At 61.4% G+C, this 19,921-nt stretch overlaps 1 protein-coding gene across 1 annotated transcript; it reads right to left on the bottom strand.

Moving 5' to 3' along the window:
- Window positions 1-210: 210 nt before the first annotated feature.
- On the bottom strand, window positions 211-19,033 carry RTKN (rhotekin). The gene is made up of 13 exons (XM_054293219.1): window positions 19,009-19,033; window positions 15,572-15,765; window positions 14,522-14,583; window positions 14,320-14,373; window positions 14,125-14,242; window positions 12,246-12,476; window positions 8,638-8,732; window positions 6,537-6,643; window positions 5,191-5,322; window positions 4,197-4,362; window positions 1,757-1,861; window positions 1,493-1,595; window positions 211-299 (listed from the first exon to the last, which is right to left on the bottom strand). Exons 1-13 carry the CDS (start codon window positions 19,021-19,023, stop codon window positions 293-295), a joined length of 1,389 nt encoding a protein of 462 aa, XP_054149194.1. The 5' UTR covers window positions 19,024-19,033; the 3' UTR covers window positions 211-292.
- Window positions 19,034-19,921: the final 888 nt, after the last annotated feature.

Raw genomic sequence — 19,921 nt, 5'->3', positions numbered from 1 at the left:
TCACACCCGGGACTGGAGGGCTCTGGGGGGGTCGCGCTGGGGGGGCCCCGGGCTGCTGCTGCCGCTGCTGGAGGAGCTGGAGTGGGGCGGTTTTGGGGGGCCCCCCTGGCCCTTGAGGGTGCTGAGCCGGGCGTCCAGGGACAGGGTTCGGGGGCGGCCCCTGCGGGGGGGGCTGGGGCTGCGCAGGGGGGGCCCCTCGAACAGCGAGAGCCACGGGGGGGGGCCCGGAGCGCGGGGAGCCCCCCCGTGCCCCGCCAGGATCTCGGTGACGGCCGCGATGTCATCCGAGGGGTCAATAGCTGGGGGGGGACGGGGAAAAGGGGGGGTCACGGGCAGCCCTGGACCCCACACACACACTGAATGACCCCCCCCCAATACCCCCATACTCCCCCGTGGGGCTGTGGGGGGGTTTGGGGGTCCCTTTTTGCCACCCCCTGTCCCCAGGGCTGTGCTGGGGGGGCTGTCAGGTGTCTCCCCGTTGTAGTGTCCCCTTTATCATGGCAGTGTTAATAAACTCCACCCTCTATCCCATTCCTATATCCCATCCTACATCCCATTCCCCTATGTCCCATTTCCCTATGTCCCATTTCTCTATTCCATCCTTATATCCAATTTCTCTATCCCATCCCTATATTCCATTTCCTTATGTCCCATTTCCTTATATCCCATTTCCCTGTATCCCATTTCTCTATCCCATCCCTATATCCCATCCCTATATCCCATTTCTCTATATCCCATTTCTCTATCCCATCCCAATATGCCATTTCCCTGTATCCCATTTCTCTATCCCATCCCTATATCCCATGTCTCTATGTCCCATTTCCCTACATCCCATTTCCCTATATCCCATTCCTCTATTCAATTTCCCTATATCCCATTTCTCGATCTCATCCTTATATCCCATTTCCCTCTATCCCATCCCTATATCCCATCCCTATATCCCATTTCCCTCTATCCCATTTCCCTATATCCCGTTTCCCTATATCCCATTTCCCTCTGTCCCATTTCCCTCTGTCCCATTTCCCTGTCCCATTTCCCTATCCCATCCCTATATCCCATTTCCCTCTATCCCATTTCCCTCTATCCCATTTCCCTATATCCCATTTCCCTCTGTCCCATTTCCCTATATCCCATCCCTATATCCCCTTTCCCTCTGTCCCATTTCCCTCTATCCCATTTCCCTCTATCCCGTTTCCCTATATCCCATTTCCCTCTGTCCCATTTCCCTCTGTCCCATTTCCCTGTCCCATTTCCCTATCCCATCCCTATATCCCATTTCCCTCTATCCCATTTCCCTCTATCCCATTTCCCTATATCCCATTTCCCTCTGTCCCATTTCCCTATATCCCATCCCTATATCCCCTTTCCCTCTGTCCCATTTCCCTCTATCCCATTTCCCTCTATCCCGTTTCCCTATCCTGTTTCCCTCTGTCCCCTCTCTGTGGCATTGCGGGGGGGCTGTCGGGGGTCCCCCCGTGTCCCCCCCCGTCACCTGTCGCTGTAGTAGGAGCTGAGCAGAGCCCGGATCTCGGCTGACACATTCTCCTGCAGCAGCAGCCCCTCGGCCGGGGGGGGCCCGGGGGGGCCCGGCGGGGCTGGGGGCGCCCCAGGGAGGGGGGACAGCGGCAGAAAGGGGGGACAGAAACAAGAGGGGGACAGAAAAGGGGGGACAGCGAGAAGAGCAGCGTTAGGGAGCGAGCAGAGAGCAGAGAGGGGAGACAGAGCAGAGCCCCCGGCCCGGATGGGCCCCACTCACCCGTCTGGTGGTACAGGGAGCCCTGGGGGGGCAGCGGGGCCGGGGGGCGGCGCGGGGGCGGCTCCTCGATCCGCATCAGCTCCTCACAGCACTGCTTCCACTGGGCTGGGGACAGCGGGGACAACGGGACAATGGGCAGGGACAGAGAGCCCCGGGAGCCAGGAGGTTCGGGATGGGGGCTGCAGGGGGGGGGGATTGAAGGGGATGGGGATGGGGTCTGCGGGTCCCATTGGGTGGGGTCAGCCTGGGATGGGGTCTGCAGGGCATGGGGGTCCTGTTGAATGGGGTCTGCAGGGGATGGGGTCAGCCTGGTGTGGGGCCAGCTTGGGATGGGGTCTGTAGGGCATGGGGACTGCAGGGGCATGGGAATTGCAGGGGGATGGGAATTGCAGGGGGATGGGAATTGCAGGGGATGGGTCAGCCTGGTGTGGGGTCTGCAGGGCATGGGGGTCTTGTTGGATGGGGTCTGCAGGGGATGGGAATTGCAGGAGATGGGAATTGCAAGGGATGGGAATTACAGGGGATGGGGTCTGCAGGGGATGGGAATTGCAGGGGATGGGAATTGCAGGAGATGGGAATTGCAAGGGATGGGAATTGCAGGGGATGGGGTCTGCAGGGGATGGGGGTCCCATTGGATTGGGGTTCCATTGGATTAGGGTCCCATTGGATGGGGTCTGCATGGGATAGGGTCCCACTGGGATGGGATCTGCAGGGGATGGGGTCTGCAGGGGATGGGGTCTGCAGGGGATGGGGGTCCCATTGGATTGGGGTTCCATTGGATTAGGGTCCCGTTGGATGGGGTCTGCATGGGATAGGGTCCCACTGGGATGGGGTCTGCAGGGGGATGGGGTCCCACTGGAATGGGGACTGCCTGGGATGGGGGTCCCATTGGATGGGGTCAGCCTGGGATGGGGTCTGCAGGGGGATGGGGATTGAAGGGGTGGGGTCTGCAGAGAAATGGGGGTCCTGTTGAATGGGGTCTGCAGGGGAATGGGGATTGCAGGGGAAGGGGGATTGCAGGGGTGGGGTCTGCAGAGGCATGGGGGTCCTGTTGAATGGGGTCTGCCTGGGATGGGGGTCCCATTGGAAGGGGTCTGCCTGGGATGGGGGCTGCAGGGGAGGGAGATTGCAGGGGAGTGGGGTCTGCAGGGGATAGGGATGGGGTCTGCAGGGTGATGGGGGTCCCATTGGATGGTAGAGGTCCCACTGGATAGGGGTTCCATTGGATGGAGTCTGCCTAGGATGGGGTCTACAGAGAAATGGGGACAGCCTGGGATGGGGGTCTTATGGGAATGGGGATTGCAGGGGGCTGGGGGTCCCATTGGATGGGGGTCCTATTGGATGGGGTCAGCCTGGGATGGGGTCTGCAGGGAAATGGGGGTCCCATTGGATGTTAGGGTCCTGTTGGATGGGGGTCCCACTGTATGGAGTCAGTCTGGGATGGGGTCTCACAGGAATGGGGGTGCTCTCAGGACTGGTGTCCCACTGGGTTGGGGGTTTTGGGGTGATGGGGCTCGCACAGCAATGGTCTGGGAAGGGGGTCCCCAAGGGGATCCTGTTCTTGTCCCTCCCATCTGTGTCCCACCCCATTGTTGTTGCCGTCCCTGTCACTGTCCCCATCCCGTGCCCATCTCTGTCCCTGTCCCTGTCCTGTTCCCAGCCTTGTCCTTGTCCCCATTGCTCTGGGGTCCCACCGAGCTGGGGGTCCTGGGGTGATGGAGCCCTCACAGGGATGGTCTGGGGTCCTGCCAGGGTGGGGGTCCCACAGGGATCAGGGGGTCCCACTATGTTTGGGGTCCTTTAACAACACTGGGACAGGGTCCCACCAGCACAGAGGGTCCCACAAGGGTTTTTAGGGTCCCACAGTGATGTGCGGGGTCCCACATGGATGGGAGGGTCCCAGAGGGAATGTGTGGGGTCCTACAGGGTTGTGTAGGGTCCTACAGGATGTGGAGGGCCCTCAGGGATCTGTAGCATCCCACAGTGATGTGGAGGGTCCTACAGGGGTTTTGTAGGGTCCCACAGTGATGTGGAGGGTCCCACAGGGGTTTTGTAGGGTCCCACAGTGATGTGGAGGGTCCCACAGGGGATGTTTCAGGGTCCCATAGGGATATTTAGGGTCCCACAGGGCTGGGAGGGTCCCACAGAGATTGTGTAGGGTCCCAGAGGGCTGGGAGGGTCCCAGAGGGAATGTGGAGGGTCCCACAGGGCTGTGTAGGGTCCCACTGGGATGTGTGGGGTCCTACAGGGATGTTTAGGGTCCCACAGGGTTGGGAGGGTCCCACAGGGATGTTTAGGGTCTCACAGAGATGTGGAAGGTCCCAGAGGGATGTGGAGGATCTCACAGTGATGTGTGGGGTCCCACAGGGATGTGCAGGATCCCACAGTGATGTGTGGGGTCCCACAGGTCAGGGGTGTCCCAGGGGTGCCGGGGTCTCACCCAGGTCGCAGAGGTGCTGTCCCCAGGCCTGCAGCCAGCGCTGAGCCTCGGCCGTGCTCTCGGCCAGCAGCCCGTGTGTCACCTCCTCCCCGCCCAGGCGGTTGGTGACGGCCACCCCGGGGGGCTGCCCCCGAGCCCCCGCCTGCAGCGCCCGCACCCGCGTGTCCTGGGGCACACACAGGGCTGGGGGGCACGGAGACCAGGGACACCCAGAGACCCCACCCAGAGACACCAGAGACACTCCAGAGAGCCCCAGAGACACCCCAGAGACCCCCAGAACATCCCAGAGAGCCCAGAGATACCCAGAGACACCCCAGAGACCCCTAGAGACACCCAGAGACACCCAGAGACACCCCAGAGACACCCAGAGAGCCCAGAGACACCCAGAGACCCCCCAGAGACACCCAGAGACCCCCAGAGACCCTCAGAGACCCCCAGAGACACCCCAGAGACCCCCAGAGAGCCCCAGAGACCCCCAGAGACACCCAGAGACCCCCAGAGACCCCCAGAGACCCCCAGAGACACCCCAGCCCACAGAGATCCCAGAACATCCCAGAGACCTCCGAGCTCCCCATAAACTCCAAAGCTCCCATAGATCCCAGAACATCCCACAGACCCCACAGCTCCCATAGATCCCACAGCCCCCATAGATCCCACAGCCCCCATAAACCCCAGAGCTCCCCATAGACCCAGAATGCCCCAGAACACCCCATAGACCCTACAGACCCCATAGACCCCACAGTCCCCCACAGCCCCCAGAACACCCCACAGCCCCCATAGACACCACAACACCCCACAGCCCCCACAGACCCCAGAGCTCCCCATAAACCTCAAACCACCCTGACCCCCTCCACTCCCCCTTTCTCCCCGTACCCCCCACCCCTCCATGACCCCTCCATCCCCCCCAACCCCCATAACCCCACACCCCCCACACTCCCCGTGCCCCCCAGACCCCCCAAGTGTCCCCTGTGTTCCCAGAGTGTCCCCTGTGTACCTTGGTGACAGCGATGGTCAGCGTGGGCTCCTGCCCCGCCTCAGCCTCGCTGGCGCTGCCGTAGCAGAGCAGCCCCGGGCCCCGCAGCACACAGAACAGGGGGGTCCCGCCCGGGCCCTCGGCCCCTGGAGCCTGCCCGAGACCCCCGGGGACGTGAGTGCACACGGGGGGCACCACAGCACCAGTGTGACCCCATACAGCAGCCACGGGGGGCACCACAGCTCCAGTGTCCCCCTCATTCAGCACCCATGGGTGGCACATTCCCTATATCCCATTTTTCTATCCCATTTCTCGATTCTATTCCTATATCTCATTTCCCTATATCCCAGTTCTCTGTCCCATCCCTATATCCCATCCCTATATCCCATTCCTCTAATTTCTCTATTTCCTTATGTCCCATTTCCCTATATCCCATTTCTCTATTCCACCCCTATATCCCATTTTTCTATACCATTTCTCTATCCCAATTCCCATCCCCACGTCCCATTTCCCTATATCCCAATTCTCTATCCCATTTCCCTATATCCCATTTCTCTATCCCACCCCTCTATCCCATTTCCCTATATCCCATTTCCCTATATCCCATTTTTCTATCCCATCTCTCTATCCCAATTCTCTATCCCATTTCTCGATCCCATTTCTCAATCCCATCCCTATGTCCTATTTCCCTATATCCCATTTCTCTATCACATCTCTCTATCCAATTTCCCTATATCCCATTTATCCCATTCCCTCCCCTGCAGTTGCAGTGTCCCCTTTATTATGGCTGTGTTAACAAACCCCACCCCTCTATCCCATTCCTATATCACATCCCTATATCTAATTTCTCTATCCCATCCCTATATCCCACTTCTCTACCTCATTTCCCTTTATCCCATTTTTCTATCCCATCCTTATATCCCATTTCCCTCAATCCCATTTCTTGATCCCATCCCTATATCCCACTTCTCTATATCCCATTTCTCTATCCCATTTCCTTCTATCCCATTTCTCCTATATCTCATTTCCTTCTATCCCATTCCTACATCCCATTTTTCTATCCCCTTTCCCTCAATCCCATTTCTCTGTATCCCATTCCCTCCCCTGCAGTGGCAATGTCCCCTTTATCATGGCAGCGTTAATAAACCCCACCCCTCTATCCCATTCCTGATTCCATCCCTCTATCCCATTCCCGGTGCCATTCCCGGTGCATTCCCGGTGCCCCTCCCGGTGCACTCCTGGTGCCACTTCCACTCCCAATGCCCCTCCCGGTGCCATTCCCGGTGCCCCTCCCGGTGCATTCCCGGTGCCATTCCCGGTGCACTCCCGGTGCCATTCCCGGTGGGGCCGCTGTCACTGTCGCTGACCTGCAGCCGCAGTGTCCCTGTCGCCGCGGGGGTGTCCATGCAGCTGGGCCGGGCCGCCAGGCGGCAACACACGCGGCCATAGAGGGGCACCCAGCAGGGGCTCTGCTCTGCGGGGACACGGGGACAGCGGGGACATGGGGGGACATGGAGGGACAGGGGGGACATGGAGGGACCCCCACACCCACCCAGCAGGGGCTTTGCTCTGGGGGGACAGGGGGGACATGGAGGGACCCCCACACTGTCCTCAAACCCCCACAGCAGGGGCTCTGCTCTGAGGGGACGCGGGGGGAACAGGGGGGACATGGAGGGACCCCCACACCGACCCCAAATCCCCCTTGGCAGGGCTCTGCTCTGTGGGGGACACTGAGGGGACATGGAGGGACCCACACACCCACCCAGCAGGGGCTTTACTCTGGGGGGACACGGGGACACAGGGGACACCGACCCCAAACCCTCCAGCAGGACTCTGCTCTGGGGGGACACAGAGGGGACATGAAGGGACCCTCACACTGTCCCCAAACCCCCCAGCAGGGCTCAGCTCTGAGGGGACATGGGGACATGGAGGGACATGGAGGGACCCCACACTGTCCCCAAACCCCCCAGCAGGGCTCTGCTCTGGGGGGACACTGAGGGGACATGGAGGGACCCACACATGCACCCAGCAGGGGCTCTGCTCTGGGGGGACACGGGGACAGCGGGGACATGGGGGGACATGGAGGGGGACACGGGGACAGGAGGGACATGGAGGGACATGGAGAGACCCCCAAACCCACCCAGCAGGGGCTTTGCTCTGGGGGAACACAGTGGGGACATGGAGGGACACAGAGGGACCCCACACTGTCCCCAAACCCCCCAGCAGGGCTCTGCTCTGCTCTGGGGACTCCTGAGGCTCTTGGGGGCTGACAGGGACCCCCAAACCCCAAAAGGATCTCAGACCCCCCCTCCTCGTGCCAGATTCCCCTGTCCCCATGTACTGACACCCCAAATCCACCCTCACCCCTGCAGGACCCCAAAATCCCAGACCCCCCAACTCCTCCCCATCTGCTCCAGCCCCATTGCCCTGGTTTGGGGTTTGGGGCGTGGGGGGAATTTTGGGGTGTTTTGGGGTGTCCCAGGGTATTATGGGGTGCTACAGGGTGCCATGGGGTGTTATGGGGTGTCACGAGGTGCCATGGGGTTTTTAATGGGGTGTTTTGGGGTGCCATGGGGTTTTTAATGGGGTGTCATGAGGTGCCATGGGGTATTATGGGGTGTTTCAGGGTGCCATGGGGTGTTCATGGGGTGTTTATGGGGTGTTTAGCGGTGCCCCGGGGTGTTTTGGGGTGCCATGTGGTGTTTTGGGGTGCCCCAGGGTGTCTAGGGATGTTATGGGGTGTTTATGGGGTGTTACAGGGTATTTAGGGGTGCTCTGGGCTGTTTTGAGGTGTTTATGAGGTGTTTTGGGGTGTTATAGGGTGCCCTGAGCTGTTTGAGGTGTTTAGGGGTGTTTATGGGGTGCCATGGGCTGTTCTGGGGTGTCCTGGGCTGTTTTGGGGTGTTATAGGGTGCTATTGGGTGTTTATGAGGTGTCTAGGAGCGCCCCGGGCTGTTTTGGGATGTTTGGGGGTGATATGGTCTGTTTTGGGGTGCCCTGGGCTGTTTGGGGTGTTTAGGGGTGTTTATGGGATGCCCTGGGCTGTTTTGGGGTGCTCCGGGCTGCTTGGGGGGTGATATGGTCTGTTTTGGGGTGTTTATGGGGTATTTTGGGGTGCCCCAGGCTGTTTGAGGTGCCATGGGATGTTCTGGGGTGCCCCGAGCTGTTTTGGGGTGCCCCGGGCTGTTTTGGGGTGTTTATGGGTTATTTATGGTCTGTTTTGGGGTGTCCTGGGCTGTTTTGGGGTGTTTATGGATTGTTTATGGGGTATTTAGGGGTGCCCTGGGCTGTTTGAGGTGCCATGGGATGTTCTGGGGTGCCCCGAGCTGTTTTGGGGTGCCCTGGGCTGTTCTGGGGTGTTTATGCGGTATTTAGGGGTGCCCTGAGCTGTTTTGGGGTGTTTATGGGTTATTTTTGGTCTGTTTTGGGGTGCCCCGAGCAGTTTCGGGGTGCGCTGACCCCACTGACCGTCAGCAGCGATGACGAGGTCGTGCGTGCGGAAGCCGTCGTGCACCTGGGCCAAGGACAGCGTGGTGTGAGCCAGCAGCTGGAACCGGGGACACCTGGGGACATTGGGGACATTGGGGACACCTGGGGACATTGGGGACATTGGGGACGCCTGGGGACATTGGGAACATTGAGGACACTGGGGACATTGGGGACATTGGGGTCACTGGGGACATTGGGGACGCCTGGGGACATTGGGGACATTGAGGACACTGGGGACATTGGGGACACCTGGGGACATTGGGGACATTGGGGTCACTGGGGACATTGGGGACGCCTGGGGACATTGGGGACATTGAGGACACTGGGGACATTGGGGACACCTGGGGACATTGGGGACATTGGGGTCACTGGGGACATTGGGGACACCTGGGGACATTGGGGACATTGGGGACACTGGGGACATTGGGGACACCTGGGGACATTGGGGACATTGAGGACACTGGGGACATTGGGGACACCTGGGGACATTGGGGACATTGGGGTCACTGGGGACATTGGGGACACCTGGGGACATTGGGGACATTGAGGACACTGGGGACATTGGGGACACCTGGGGACATTGGGGACATTGGGGTCACTGGGGACATTGGGGACACCTGGGGACATTGGGGACATTGGGGACACTGGGGACATTGGGGACACCTGGGGACATTGGGGACATTGGGGTCACTGGGGACATTGGAGACACCTGGGGACATTGGGGACATTGGGGACATTGGGGATACCTGGGGACATTGGGGACACGGGGGTACAAGGGACATTGTGGGGCTAGGGGGATATTGGGGGGCTGGGTGACAGCGGGGGGGCAGGGGACACCAAGGACACCTGGGGACACTGGGGGGGTCAGGGGACATTGGGGACATCTGGGGATAATGGGGGGTCAGGGGGACACTGAGGGACAGGGGACATTGGGGTGTCAGGGGACACTGGGAGGGGCAGAGGGACACCAGGGGGCAGGGGACATTGTGGGGTCAGGGGCACATCAGGGGTCAGGGGACATTGGGGATACCTGGGGACACTGGGGGGTCAGGGGACATTGTGGGGTTAGGGGGACATTAGGGGTCAAGGGACATCAGGGACAGCTGGGGACACCGTGGGGACGTTGAGGGGTTGGGGAGGATCAGGGAGTCTGAGGGCACAGGGGGACACAGGTGGGGACATGAGGGGACATGAAGGGACATGGAGGGACAGGGGACATGTGGCACATGGAGTGGCACACAGAGGGCACACAGGGGGACATGGGCAGGACACAGGGACACAGGGGGGCGTGTGGCACACAGAGGGACATGGGGCACACAGGGAGCACAGAAAGGGGCACAAGGGGCACGGACGTGATGCACAGGGGGCATTTGTTACACGCAGGTGGCACACAGAGGGACATGTGGCACACAGGTGGCACACAGTGACACACAGGTGACACACAGTGACACACAGTGACACACAGTGACACACAGTGGCACACAGAGGGACATGTGGCACACAGAGGGCACAGAAAGGGGCACACACGGGGACATGTGGAACACACGGGGGGCAGAGGAGAACATGTGGCACATAGGGGGGACAGGAGGCACACAGAGGGGACATTGGCACACAGAGGGTGCAGAGGGCACAGGGGGACACAGGGGAGTACATGGGAGGACATGTGACACACAGAGGGACATGTGACACACAGTGACACACAGTGGCACACAGTGACACACAGGTGGCACACAAATGACACACAGTGACACACAGGTGGCACACAGTGACACACAGTGACACACAGTGGCACACAGGTGACACACAGGTGACACACAGTGGCACACAGTGACACACAGTACCACACACAGGTGACACACAGTGACACACAGGTGGCACACAGGTGACACACAGTGACACACAGTGACACAGGTGACACACAGTGACACACAGTGACACACAATGACACAGGTGGCACACAGTGACACACAGTGGCACACAGGTGACACACAGGTGACACACAAATGACACACAGTGACACACAGGTGACACACAGGTGACACACGGGTGACACACAGTGGCACACAGTGACACACAGTACCACACACAGGTGACACACAGTGACACACAGGTGGCACACAGGTGGCACACAGGTGGCACACAGTGGCACACAGGTGGCACACAAATGACACACAGTGACACACAGGTGACACACAGTGGCACACAGTAACACACAGTGACACACAGGTGACACACAGGTGACACACAGTGGCACACAGTGACACACAGTGACACAGGTGGCACACAGTGACACACAGTGGCACACAGGTGACACACAGGTGACACACAAATGACACACAGTGACACACAGGTGACACACAGTGGCACAGGTGACACACAGTGACACACAGTGGCACACAGGTGACACACAGGTGACACACAGTGGCACACAGTGACACACAGTACCACACACAGGTGACACACAGTGACACACAGGTGGCACACAGGTGGCACACAGGTGACACACAGTGACACACAGGTGGCACACAAATGACACACAGTGACACACAGGTGGCACACAGTGACACACAGTGACACACAGTGACACACAGTGGCACACAGGTGACACACAGGTGACACACAGTGGCACACAGTGGCACACAGTACCACACACAGGTGACACACAGTGACACACAGGTGACACACAGTGGCACACAGTGGCACACAGTAACACACAGTGACACACAGGTGGCACACAGTGACACACAGTGGCACACACTGGCACACAGTGACACACAGGTGGCACACAGGTGACACACAGTGACACACAGTGACACACAGGTGGCACACAGGTGGCACACAGTGACACACAGGTGACACAGGTGACACACAGTGGCACACAGTGACACACAGTACCACACACAGGTGACACACAGTGACACACAGGTGGCACACAGGTGACACACAGTGACACACAGTGACACAGGTGGCACACAGTGACACACAGTGGCACACAGGTGACACACAGGTGACACACAAATGACACACAGTGACACACAGGTGACACACAGTGGCACAGGTGACACACAGTGACACACAGTGGCACACAGGTGACACACAGGTGACACACAGTGGCACACAGTGACACACAGTACCACACACAGGTGACACACGGTGACACACAGGTGGCACACAGGTGGCACACAGGTGGCACACAAATGACACACAGTGACACACAGGTGACACACAGTGGCACACAGTAACACACAGTGACACACAGGTGACACACAGGTGACACACAGTGGCACACAGTGACACACAGTGACACAGGTGGCACACAGTGACACACAGTGGCACACAGGTGACACACAGGTGGCACACAAATGACACACAGTGACACACAGGTGGCACACAGTGACACACAGTGACACACAGTGGCACACAGGTGACACACAGTGACACACAGGTGACACACAGTGGCACACAGTGGCACACAGTAACACACAGTGACACACAGGTGACACACAGGTGACACACAGTGGCACACAGTGACACACAGTGGCACACAGTGACACAGTGACACACAGTACCACACCCAGGGTACTCACGGCACGCCGGGTGGCGGCAGCAGCAGTGCCCCGGTGGCGGTGCCCGCGGTGCCCGGGGGGCTGGCAGGGCCCCCGTCCATGGCAGCCCGTGCCCGGCGGCCCGAGGAGCGGCCCAGGGAGGTGCTGAGGCGCGATGCCAGCTTGCGGGGGGCACTGCCCTGCGCCCCTGGCCCGGGCAGCCCCGCGCTGTACAGCTCCAACCGCAGCTCGAAATCCGGGCCCGCCTCGGGGCTGGGGACACGGGGACAGCCCGGGGTCAGGGACAGGGACAGCATGGGGACAGGGACAGCCGGGGGGAGAGTGACAGCCTGGGGACCCCCCCACGGGCAGCCCCGCGCTGTACAGCTCCAACCGCGGCTCAAAATCCGGGCCCGCCTCGGGGCTGGGGACACAGGGGACAGCCCGGGGTCAGGGACAGCATGAGGACACAGGGGACAGGGACAGCATGGGGGCAGTGACAGCATGGATGCAGTGACAGCATGGGGGGCACAGGGGACAGTGACAGCAGGGGGTCAGGGACAGTCCAGGGGGCACAGGGGACAAGGACAGCATGGGGGCAGGGACAGTCCAGGGGGCACAGGGGACAGGGACAGTCTAGAGGACAGGGACAGTCTAGGGGTCAGTGATAGCCCAGAGGGCATAGGGGGACAGTGACAGAATGGGAGGCAGTGCCAGCCCAGGGGGCACAGAGGGGTCAGTGCCAGCATGGGGAGCACAGGGGGGTCAGTGCCACTGAGGGGGAACAGGGGTCAGTGCCAGCCCTGGGGCACAGGGGACAGTGACAGCCCAGGAGGCAGTGCCAGCATGAGGCGGCACAGAGGTCAGTGACAGGGGGGCACAGGGGTCAGTGCCAGCGGGGTCAGTGACAACCCAGGGGGCTCAGGGGGGGCACAGTGAGGTCAGTGACAGCCCAGGGGGCACAGAAGTGTCAGCGCCAGCATGGGGAGACAGAGGGGTCAGTGCCAGCTGGGAGGGCACAGGGGGTCAGTGCCAGCAGGGTCAGTGCCAGGGGGGCACAGGGGTCAGTGCCAGCAGGGTCAGTGTCAGGCGGCACAGAGGGGTCAGTGCCAGCTGGGAGGGCACAGGGGGTCAGTGCCAGCAGGGTCCGTGCCAGGGGGGCACAGGGGTCAGTGCCAGCTGGGAGGGCACAGGGGTCAGTGCCAGCAGGGTCAGTGCCAGGGGGCACAGAGGGGTCAGTGCCAGCTGGGAGGGCACAGGGGCTCAGTGACAGTGGGATCAGAGCCAGGGGGCACGGAGGGGTCAGTGCCAGCAGGGTCAGTGCCAGGGGGGCACAGAGGGGTCAGTGCCAGCCCAAGGGACACAGAGGGGTCAAGGCCAGGACAGGCACTGGGAGGTCAATGTCAGGGAGGGCACAGGGGTCAGTGCTGATCCAAGGGGCACAAAGGGGTCAGTGCCAGCATTGAGGGTACAGAGGAGTCAGTGCCAGCAGGGTCAGTGCCAGCAGGGTCAGTGCCACCAGGGGACACCCCCAGGGCCACCCCACGGACTGTGGGGACACTGCAGGGACAGGGAAAGGGGAGTTTGGGGCAGGGGTCCCTCCCAGGGTGGGCAGAGGAGGGCAGAGGTCACCCCCAGAAGGGATCAAAGGCCCCCAGGTGGGGGTTGGTGGTGGCAGGGGTCCCATGGGGGGTGGCAGTGTCCCATAGAGGGGTCCCATAGGGGGTGGCAGGGTCCCAGGGAGGGGCGTGGGGATGCTCAGGGGTCTCTGAGGGGGATCAAGGGTCCCATGGAGTGGGGGGGGATCTCAGTGTCCCTGGGGATGTATGGGGGTGATCAGGAATCCTATAGGGGGGTGCCAGGGTCCCTGGGGCTGTGTGGGGGTCCCGGGGATCCCTCCCCCCATCCCTTCCCCCCTCACAAGAGCACGGCTCCCTCGAAGCAGATGTCGGTCAGGGTCCTGTCCACCAGCACGGTGGGGGTGTCGTGGATCTCGGCCCCCACCTGCAGCAGCAGGAACACGGCACAGCGGTGCAGCTCTGGGGGGCACGGCGGGTCAGGGGGTCACGGGGGGCACCGCGGGGCCAGGGGGGACCCCCGGCACCCCAACACTCACCCCCCTTGTTCCTGAAGTACTCCGTGTCCTTCCACATCAGCGGGATGCGCAAATCTGGGGAGGGGAGGGGAGGGCAGGAGGGGGGTGAGACCCTCTGAGACACCCCCAAACCCCGCACCCCAAATGCAGGCGGTGCCGCGGGGGGGGCAGGCAGAGGGGAGGGGGTTCCCCCTGCCCAGAACCCCCCCGGGACCCCCCGTACCTGAGATGCAGACGGTGCCCCGGCACGGCACCGGCTCCGCCCCGGGCCCGCCCTCCGAGGGGCTGCAGGGGATGGGAGGGTCAGCAAAGCTCCTCGCACATTTTGGGGGGCTCCCCTCCCCAGGTTTGGGGTGTCCCCTGTCACCACACCCCCACTGTGTGCCCCTCTGCATTGCCCCGTTCCACACAAATTTCGGGGGGTCCCTCATTGCCACAACCCCCCCACAAGGGTCTCCCATCCCATCCCTGGGTTTTGGGGTTTTCCTTCATCGTTGTGTCCCCTCAGGTTCTGGGGTGTCCCTCCCTGCCCTGTCACCCATGTCCCCCCAGGTTCTGGGGTGGCCCTCACTACTGTGTCCCCCATGTCCCCACAGGTTTTGGGGTGTCCCTCATGTTCCCTCAGGTTTTGAAGTGTCCTTCACTGCCGTGTCCCCCATGTTCCCCAAAATTTCGAGGTGTCCCTCACTGCCAAGGGTGTCCCATCCCATAATCCAGATTTTGGGATGTCCCTCACTGCCCTGTCCCCCACGTCCCCCTAGGTTTTGGGGTGTCGCTCACTGCCCTGTCCCCCCAGGATCTGGGGTGTACCTCACTGCCGTGTCCCCAATGTCCCCCCAAATTTCGGGGTGTCCCTCCCAGCCACAACCCCCCCCAAGAGTCTCTCATCCCACTCCCCTGGTTTTGGGGTATCCCTCACTGCCATGTTCCCCATATCCCCCCAGGATTTGGGATGTCCCTCACTGCCCTGTCCCCTATGCCCCCCCCGGTTTTGGGGTGTCTCTCCCTGCCGTGTCCCCCCCAGGCTTTGAGGTTTTCCCTCACTGTCCCCGATGTCCCTCCAGATTTTGGGGTGCCCCCCCCCCCCACCACACCCCCTATGGGATCCCCAAACCCCTCCCTCATTTTTAGGGACCCCCCGCCCAACTTTTAGGATCCCCTGTAGTGTTCCCCATCCCCCCTCCCCTTTGGGGGTCCCATAGGGTGCCCTCCCCACTTGGGGCATCCCTTGGGGTCCCCCGTTCCCTCGGGGCTGATTTTTGGGGTGTCTCACCGGCGGGCCCCCCTCAGCCGGGCCTCCTGGCGCCGCTGGAGCTCCCCCCCGGCCGCGACCACCCTGGCCTCGCACAGCACCAGGGTCTTGGTGGTCTCCAGCGCCTGCTCGGGCCGGCTGCAGGCGGGGAGGAGGCGCCGGGCGCCCTCACGGACCCGCAGGGCTCGCTCCAAGGCCCGCTGCAGCTCCGGCTCCTGGGAATGGGAAAATTTGGGGTTAGGGGACCCCAAAACACATCCCAAACCCCAGAATCCCTCCCAGACCCGCAGGGATCGCTCCAGGGCCCGCTGCAGCTCCGGCTCCTGGGGATAGAGCATTGGGGGTTAGGGGGACCCCAAAACACATCCCAAACCACAAAATCCCTCCCAGACCCGCAGGGCTCGCTCCAGGGCCCGCTGCAGCTCCGGCTCCTGGGCATAGAACATTTGGGGTTAGGGGGACCCCAAAACACATCCCAAACCACAAAATCCCTCCCGGACCCGCAGGGCTCGCTCCAGGGCCTGCTGCAGCTCCGGCTCCTGGGAATGGGAAAATTTGGGGTTAGGGGGACCCCAAAACACATCCCAAACCCCAGAATCCCTCCCAGACCCGCAGGGATCGCTCCAGGGCCCGCTGCAGCTCCGGCTCCTGGGCATAGAACATTTGGGGTTAGGGGGACCCCAAAACACATCCCCAAAACACATCCCAAACGCACAGCACCCGCAGGGCTCACTCCAGGGCCCTGGAGCGTTCACTGAGGGTGAATGCTGCAGCTCTGGCTCCTGGGGATGGGAACAGAACATTGGGGGGTCAGGGGGTCCCCAAAACCCTTCTGAAATCCCAAAATCCCTCCCGGACCCGCAGGACCCGCTCCAGGGCCTGCTGCAGCTCCGGCTCCTGGGAATAGAACATTTGGGGTTAGGGGCGGACCCCAAAACACATCCCAAACCCACAGTGACCGCGGCAGCTCTGCCTCCTGGGAAAGGGAACAGAACATTGGGGGGTCAGGGGGACCCCAAAATCCCTCCCTGACCTGCAGAGCCCACTCCAGGGCCCACTGCAGCTCCGGCTCCTGGGGACAGAACACTGGGGGGTCACGAGCTCCCCAAAACACATCCCAAACCCCAAAACCCTTCCCACACCCATAGAACACACTGCAGGGCCCTCTGCAGCTCCAGCTCCTGAGGACGGAACATTGTGGGGTCAGGGGCTCCCCAAAACATATCCCAAACCCACAGCAACCTCAGTGCCCACTTCAGGGCCCACTGCAGCTCTGGTTCCTGGGAATGGGAACATTTCGGGGGTCAGGGAGTCCCTAAAATCCCTCCCACACCCCAAAATCCCTCCCAAGCTCACAGCACACACTGCAGCTCCAGCTCCTGGGAACGGCACATTTAGGGGGGTCCCCAAAATCCCTCCCTGTCCTGCTCCAGGGCCCTCAGCAGCTCTGGGCCCTGGGAATGGAACATTGAGGCGTCAGGGGCACCCCAAAACCCTTCCCACACCCACAGCACTTTCAGTGCCTGCTCCAGGGCCTGCTGCAGCCCCAGTTCCTGGCAATGGGCACATTTTGGGGGTCAGGGGTTCTCCAAAACCCCTCTACACTCTCAGTGAATGCTCCAGGGCCCGCTGCAGCTCCGGCTCCTGGGAATGGGAACACTGGGGGACAGGGGCACCCCAAATGTGTCATTCCCAGTACCCCAAAACCCCTCTGCACACACTGTACCCCCGGCTCCTGGGAATGGGAATATTTCAGGGGTCAGGGACACTCCAAAACCCTCCCCACACCCCAAAACCCTTCCGTACCCACAGGGCCCGCTCCAGGACCCGCTGCAGCTCTGGCTCCTGGGAATGAGGACAGAACATTGGGGGGTCAGGGGGACCCCAAAACACATCCCAAACCCCAAAATCCCTCCTGGACCTGCAGGGCCCACTCCAGTGCCCACTGCAGCTCCGACTCCTGAGGATGGAAGACTGTGGGGTCAGGGGGACCCCAAAACCCTTCCTACAACACCAGGGCTCATTCCAGGGCCCGCTGCAGCTCTGGCTCCTGGGAATGGGAACATTGGGGGTTAAGGAGGACCCCAAAACTCTTCCCACACACCAAAACCCTTCCCACAACACAAGTACCCGCTCCAGGGCCCGCTGCAGCTCCAGCTCCTGGGAACGGAACATAGGGGGGATCAGGGGGACCCCAAAATCCCTCTCAGACCCTCAGTGAATGCCCCAGGGCCCACTGCAGCTCCGGCTCCTGGGGATGGAAATATTTGGGGGGTCAGGGACACCCCAAAACCCTTCCCAAACCCCAAAATCCCTCCCTGACCCGCAGGGTTCGCTCCAGGGCCCGCTGCAGCTCTGGATGCTGGGGACAGAACATTGGGGGGTCAAGGGGACCCCAAAATCCCTCGCACACCCATAGAACATACTGCAGAGCCCGCTGCAGCTCCGGCTCCTAGAAATGGGAACAGTGGGGGGTCAGGGGTACCCCAAAACCCTTCCCAAAACACCAGGGCCTGCTCCAGGGCCCACTGCAACTCCGGCTCCTGGGAATGGGAATATCTGGGGTTAGGGGGACCCCAAAATCCCTCCCTGACCCGCAGGGCCCGCTCCAGGGCCTGCTGCAGCTCCGGCTCCTGGGGACGGAATATTGAGGGGTGAGGGGTCCCCAAAACACATCCCAAACCCCAAAACCCTTCTCTGACCCACAGGGCCTGCTCCAGGCCCGCTGCAGCTCCAGCTCCTGGATTGAGGGGTCAGGGGATCCCCAAACCCTTCCCACAACACCAATGGGGGATCCATGCACCCCAAAAACACACTGTGCACCCCACAAGGGCACCGTGTGTCCCACAGATCCACCATGCACCCTAAGGGGGGGCTGTGCACCCCAAAGGCAGGGCAAGCACCCCAAAAACTCATCCAGCCCCCTCTAGGGGAACCATGCACCCCATAGATTTACCCTGCACCCCAAAGCCACATCCTGCACCATACAGATCCATCCTGCACCCCAAAAACACATTCAGCACCCCACAGATCCACCGTGCACCCCAAGGAGGGGCTGTGCACCCCAAAGGGAGGACAAGCACCCCAAAAACTCATCCAGCGTCCCCTAGGGGAACCATGCACGCCACAGACCCATCCTGCACCCCAGAAACACATCCTGCACCTCATAGATTTACCCTGCACCCCAAAAACACAACCTACACTCCCCAGATCTATCCTGCACCCCAAAAACACATCCTGCAACCCACAGATTTACCCTGCACCCCAAAATCACATCCTGCACCCCACAGATCCATCCTGCACCCCACACCCGAGCCATGCACCACCCCAAACTCATCCTGCACCCCACAAACCCCCCCAGAATCACCAAACATCCCAAAAACCCCCCAAAACCCCAAGTTTCCCAGCACCCCCCCCACCACCGACCACCCCCAGCCCCCCCAAGTCCTTCCCGGTACCTCCGGTTCCTCCATCCCGATCCCGATCCCGATCCCGCCCCTGTCCCCCCCTCCAGTGACGTCATCACCTATAAATAACCCCCCGCTGCCAACAGGGGGGGAGCGGGACCCCCCCAAAATCGCCCCTCTGGTGATTTGGGGGTGCAGGATGAGTTTGGGGTGGTGCATGGATCCCTTTGGGATGAGGAGCCCGTTCCACCTTCCCGCGACCCCCCCCCAACAGCCCCCCCAGGAAAATCGGGGTCTGGGGGCTCCGGGGGGATCCAAATCTCCCCGGATTTGGATTTGGGGTGAGGGGGGGGGATCCCCAAAATTCGCACCTGGATGCTGGCGGCGATCTGGCGGATGTAGAGCATGTTGAGATCCTCCAGGATCCGCAGCCGGCGGCCCCCCCCCACCTCCATCGGGACCCCCGGGACCCCCCCAGCTATTTTGGGGGGTTCCCCCAAAGCCCCCCAAGGGGGTCCCGCCGCATCCAGCGCTGGGGGTGCAGTGGGGGACACCCCCCCCTCTCTACCGAGATGGCTGCGGGGAGAAAATGGGGTTTGGACGGCGAACCCCTCCACCCCAACGGGAATTTGGGGGGTGCTTGGGGCCCTCTCTGGAATTTGGGGGTGCTTGGGGCCCTCTCTGGAATTTGGGGGGGCTCCAGCGTCGTTTGGCCGCCCCCCGGCAGGGAACAAGGGGGGATCTGTGCGGGAAAGGGCAGCGGGGGCGGCGCGGAGGGGGCGGGGACGGGGGGAGGAATTTGGGGGGCGGGAGGGGCGAGATTTGGGGTGAGGGGAGAGATGGGGGGCAGGGAAGGGTGGAGGAATTTGGGGGGCGGGAGGGGCGAGATTTGGGGTGAGGGGAGAGGGAAATGGGGGGCGGGGGAGGGGAGAGATGGGGGCAGGGTTTGGGGGGCAGGAATGGG

This window comes from Melozone crissalis, unplaced genomic scaffold, assembly GCF_028551555.1.
Source record: "Melozone crissalis strain CALT ecotype California unplaced genomic scaffold, PUWL_Pcris_2 ptg000132l_1, whole genome shotgun sequence".
Lineage (NCBI taxonomy): Eukaryota > Metazoa > Chordata > Aves > Passeriformes > Passerellidae > Melozone > Melozone crissalis.
This window is presented reverse-complemented; position numbering and strand designations above follow the sequence as displayed.

Coding starts and splice junctions, on each gene's coding strand:
- RTKN (XM_054293219.1), bottom strand. Junction 12,477..14,124: donor TTCGAGGGAGCCGTGCTCTT/GTGAGGGGGGAA, acceptor CCGTGTCCCCAG/CCCCGAGGCGGGCCCGGATT. Junction 8,733..12,245: donor CTGCCGCCACCCGGCGTGCC/GTGAGTACCCTG, acceptor CAATGTCCCCAG/GTGTCCCCGGTTCCAGCTGC.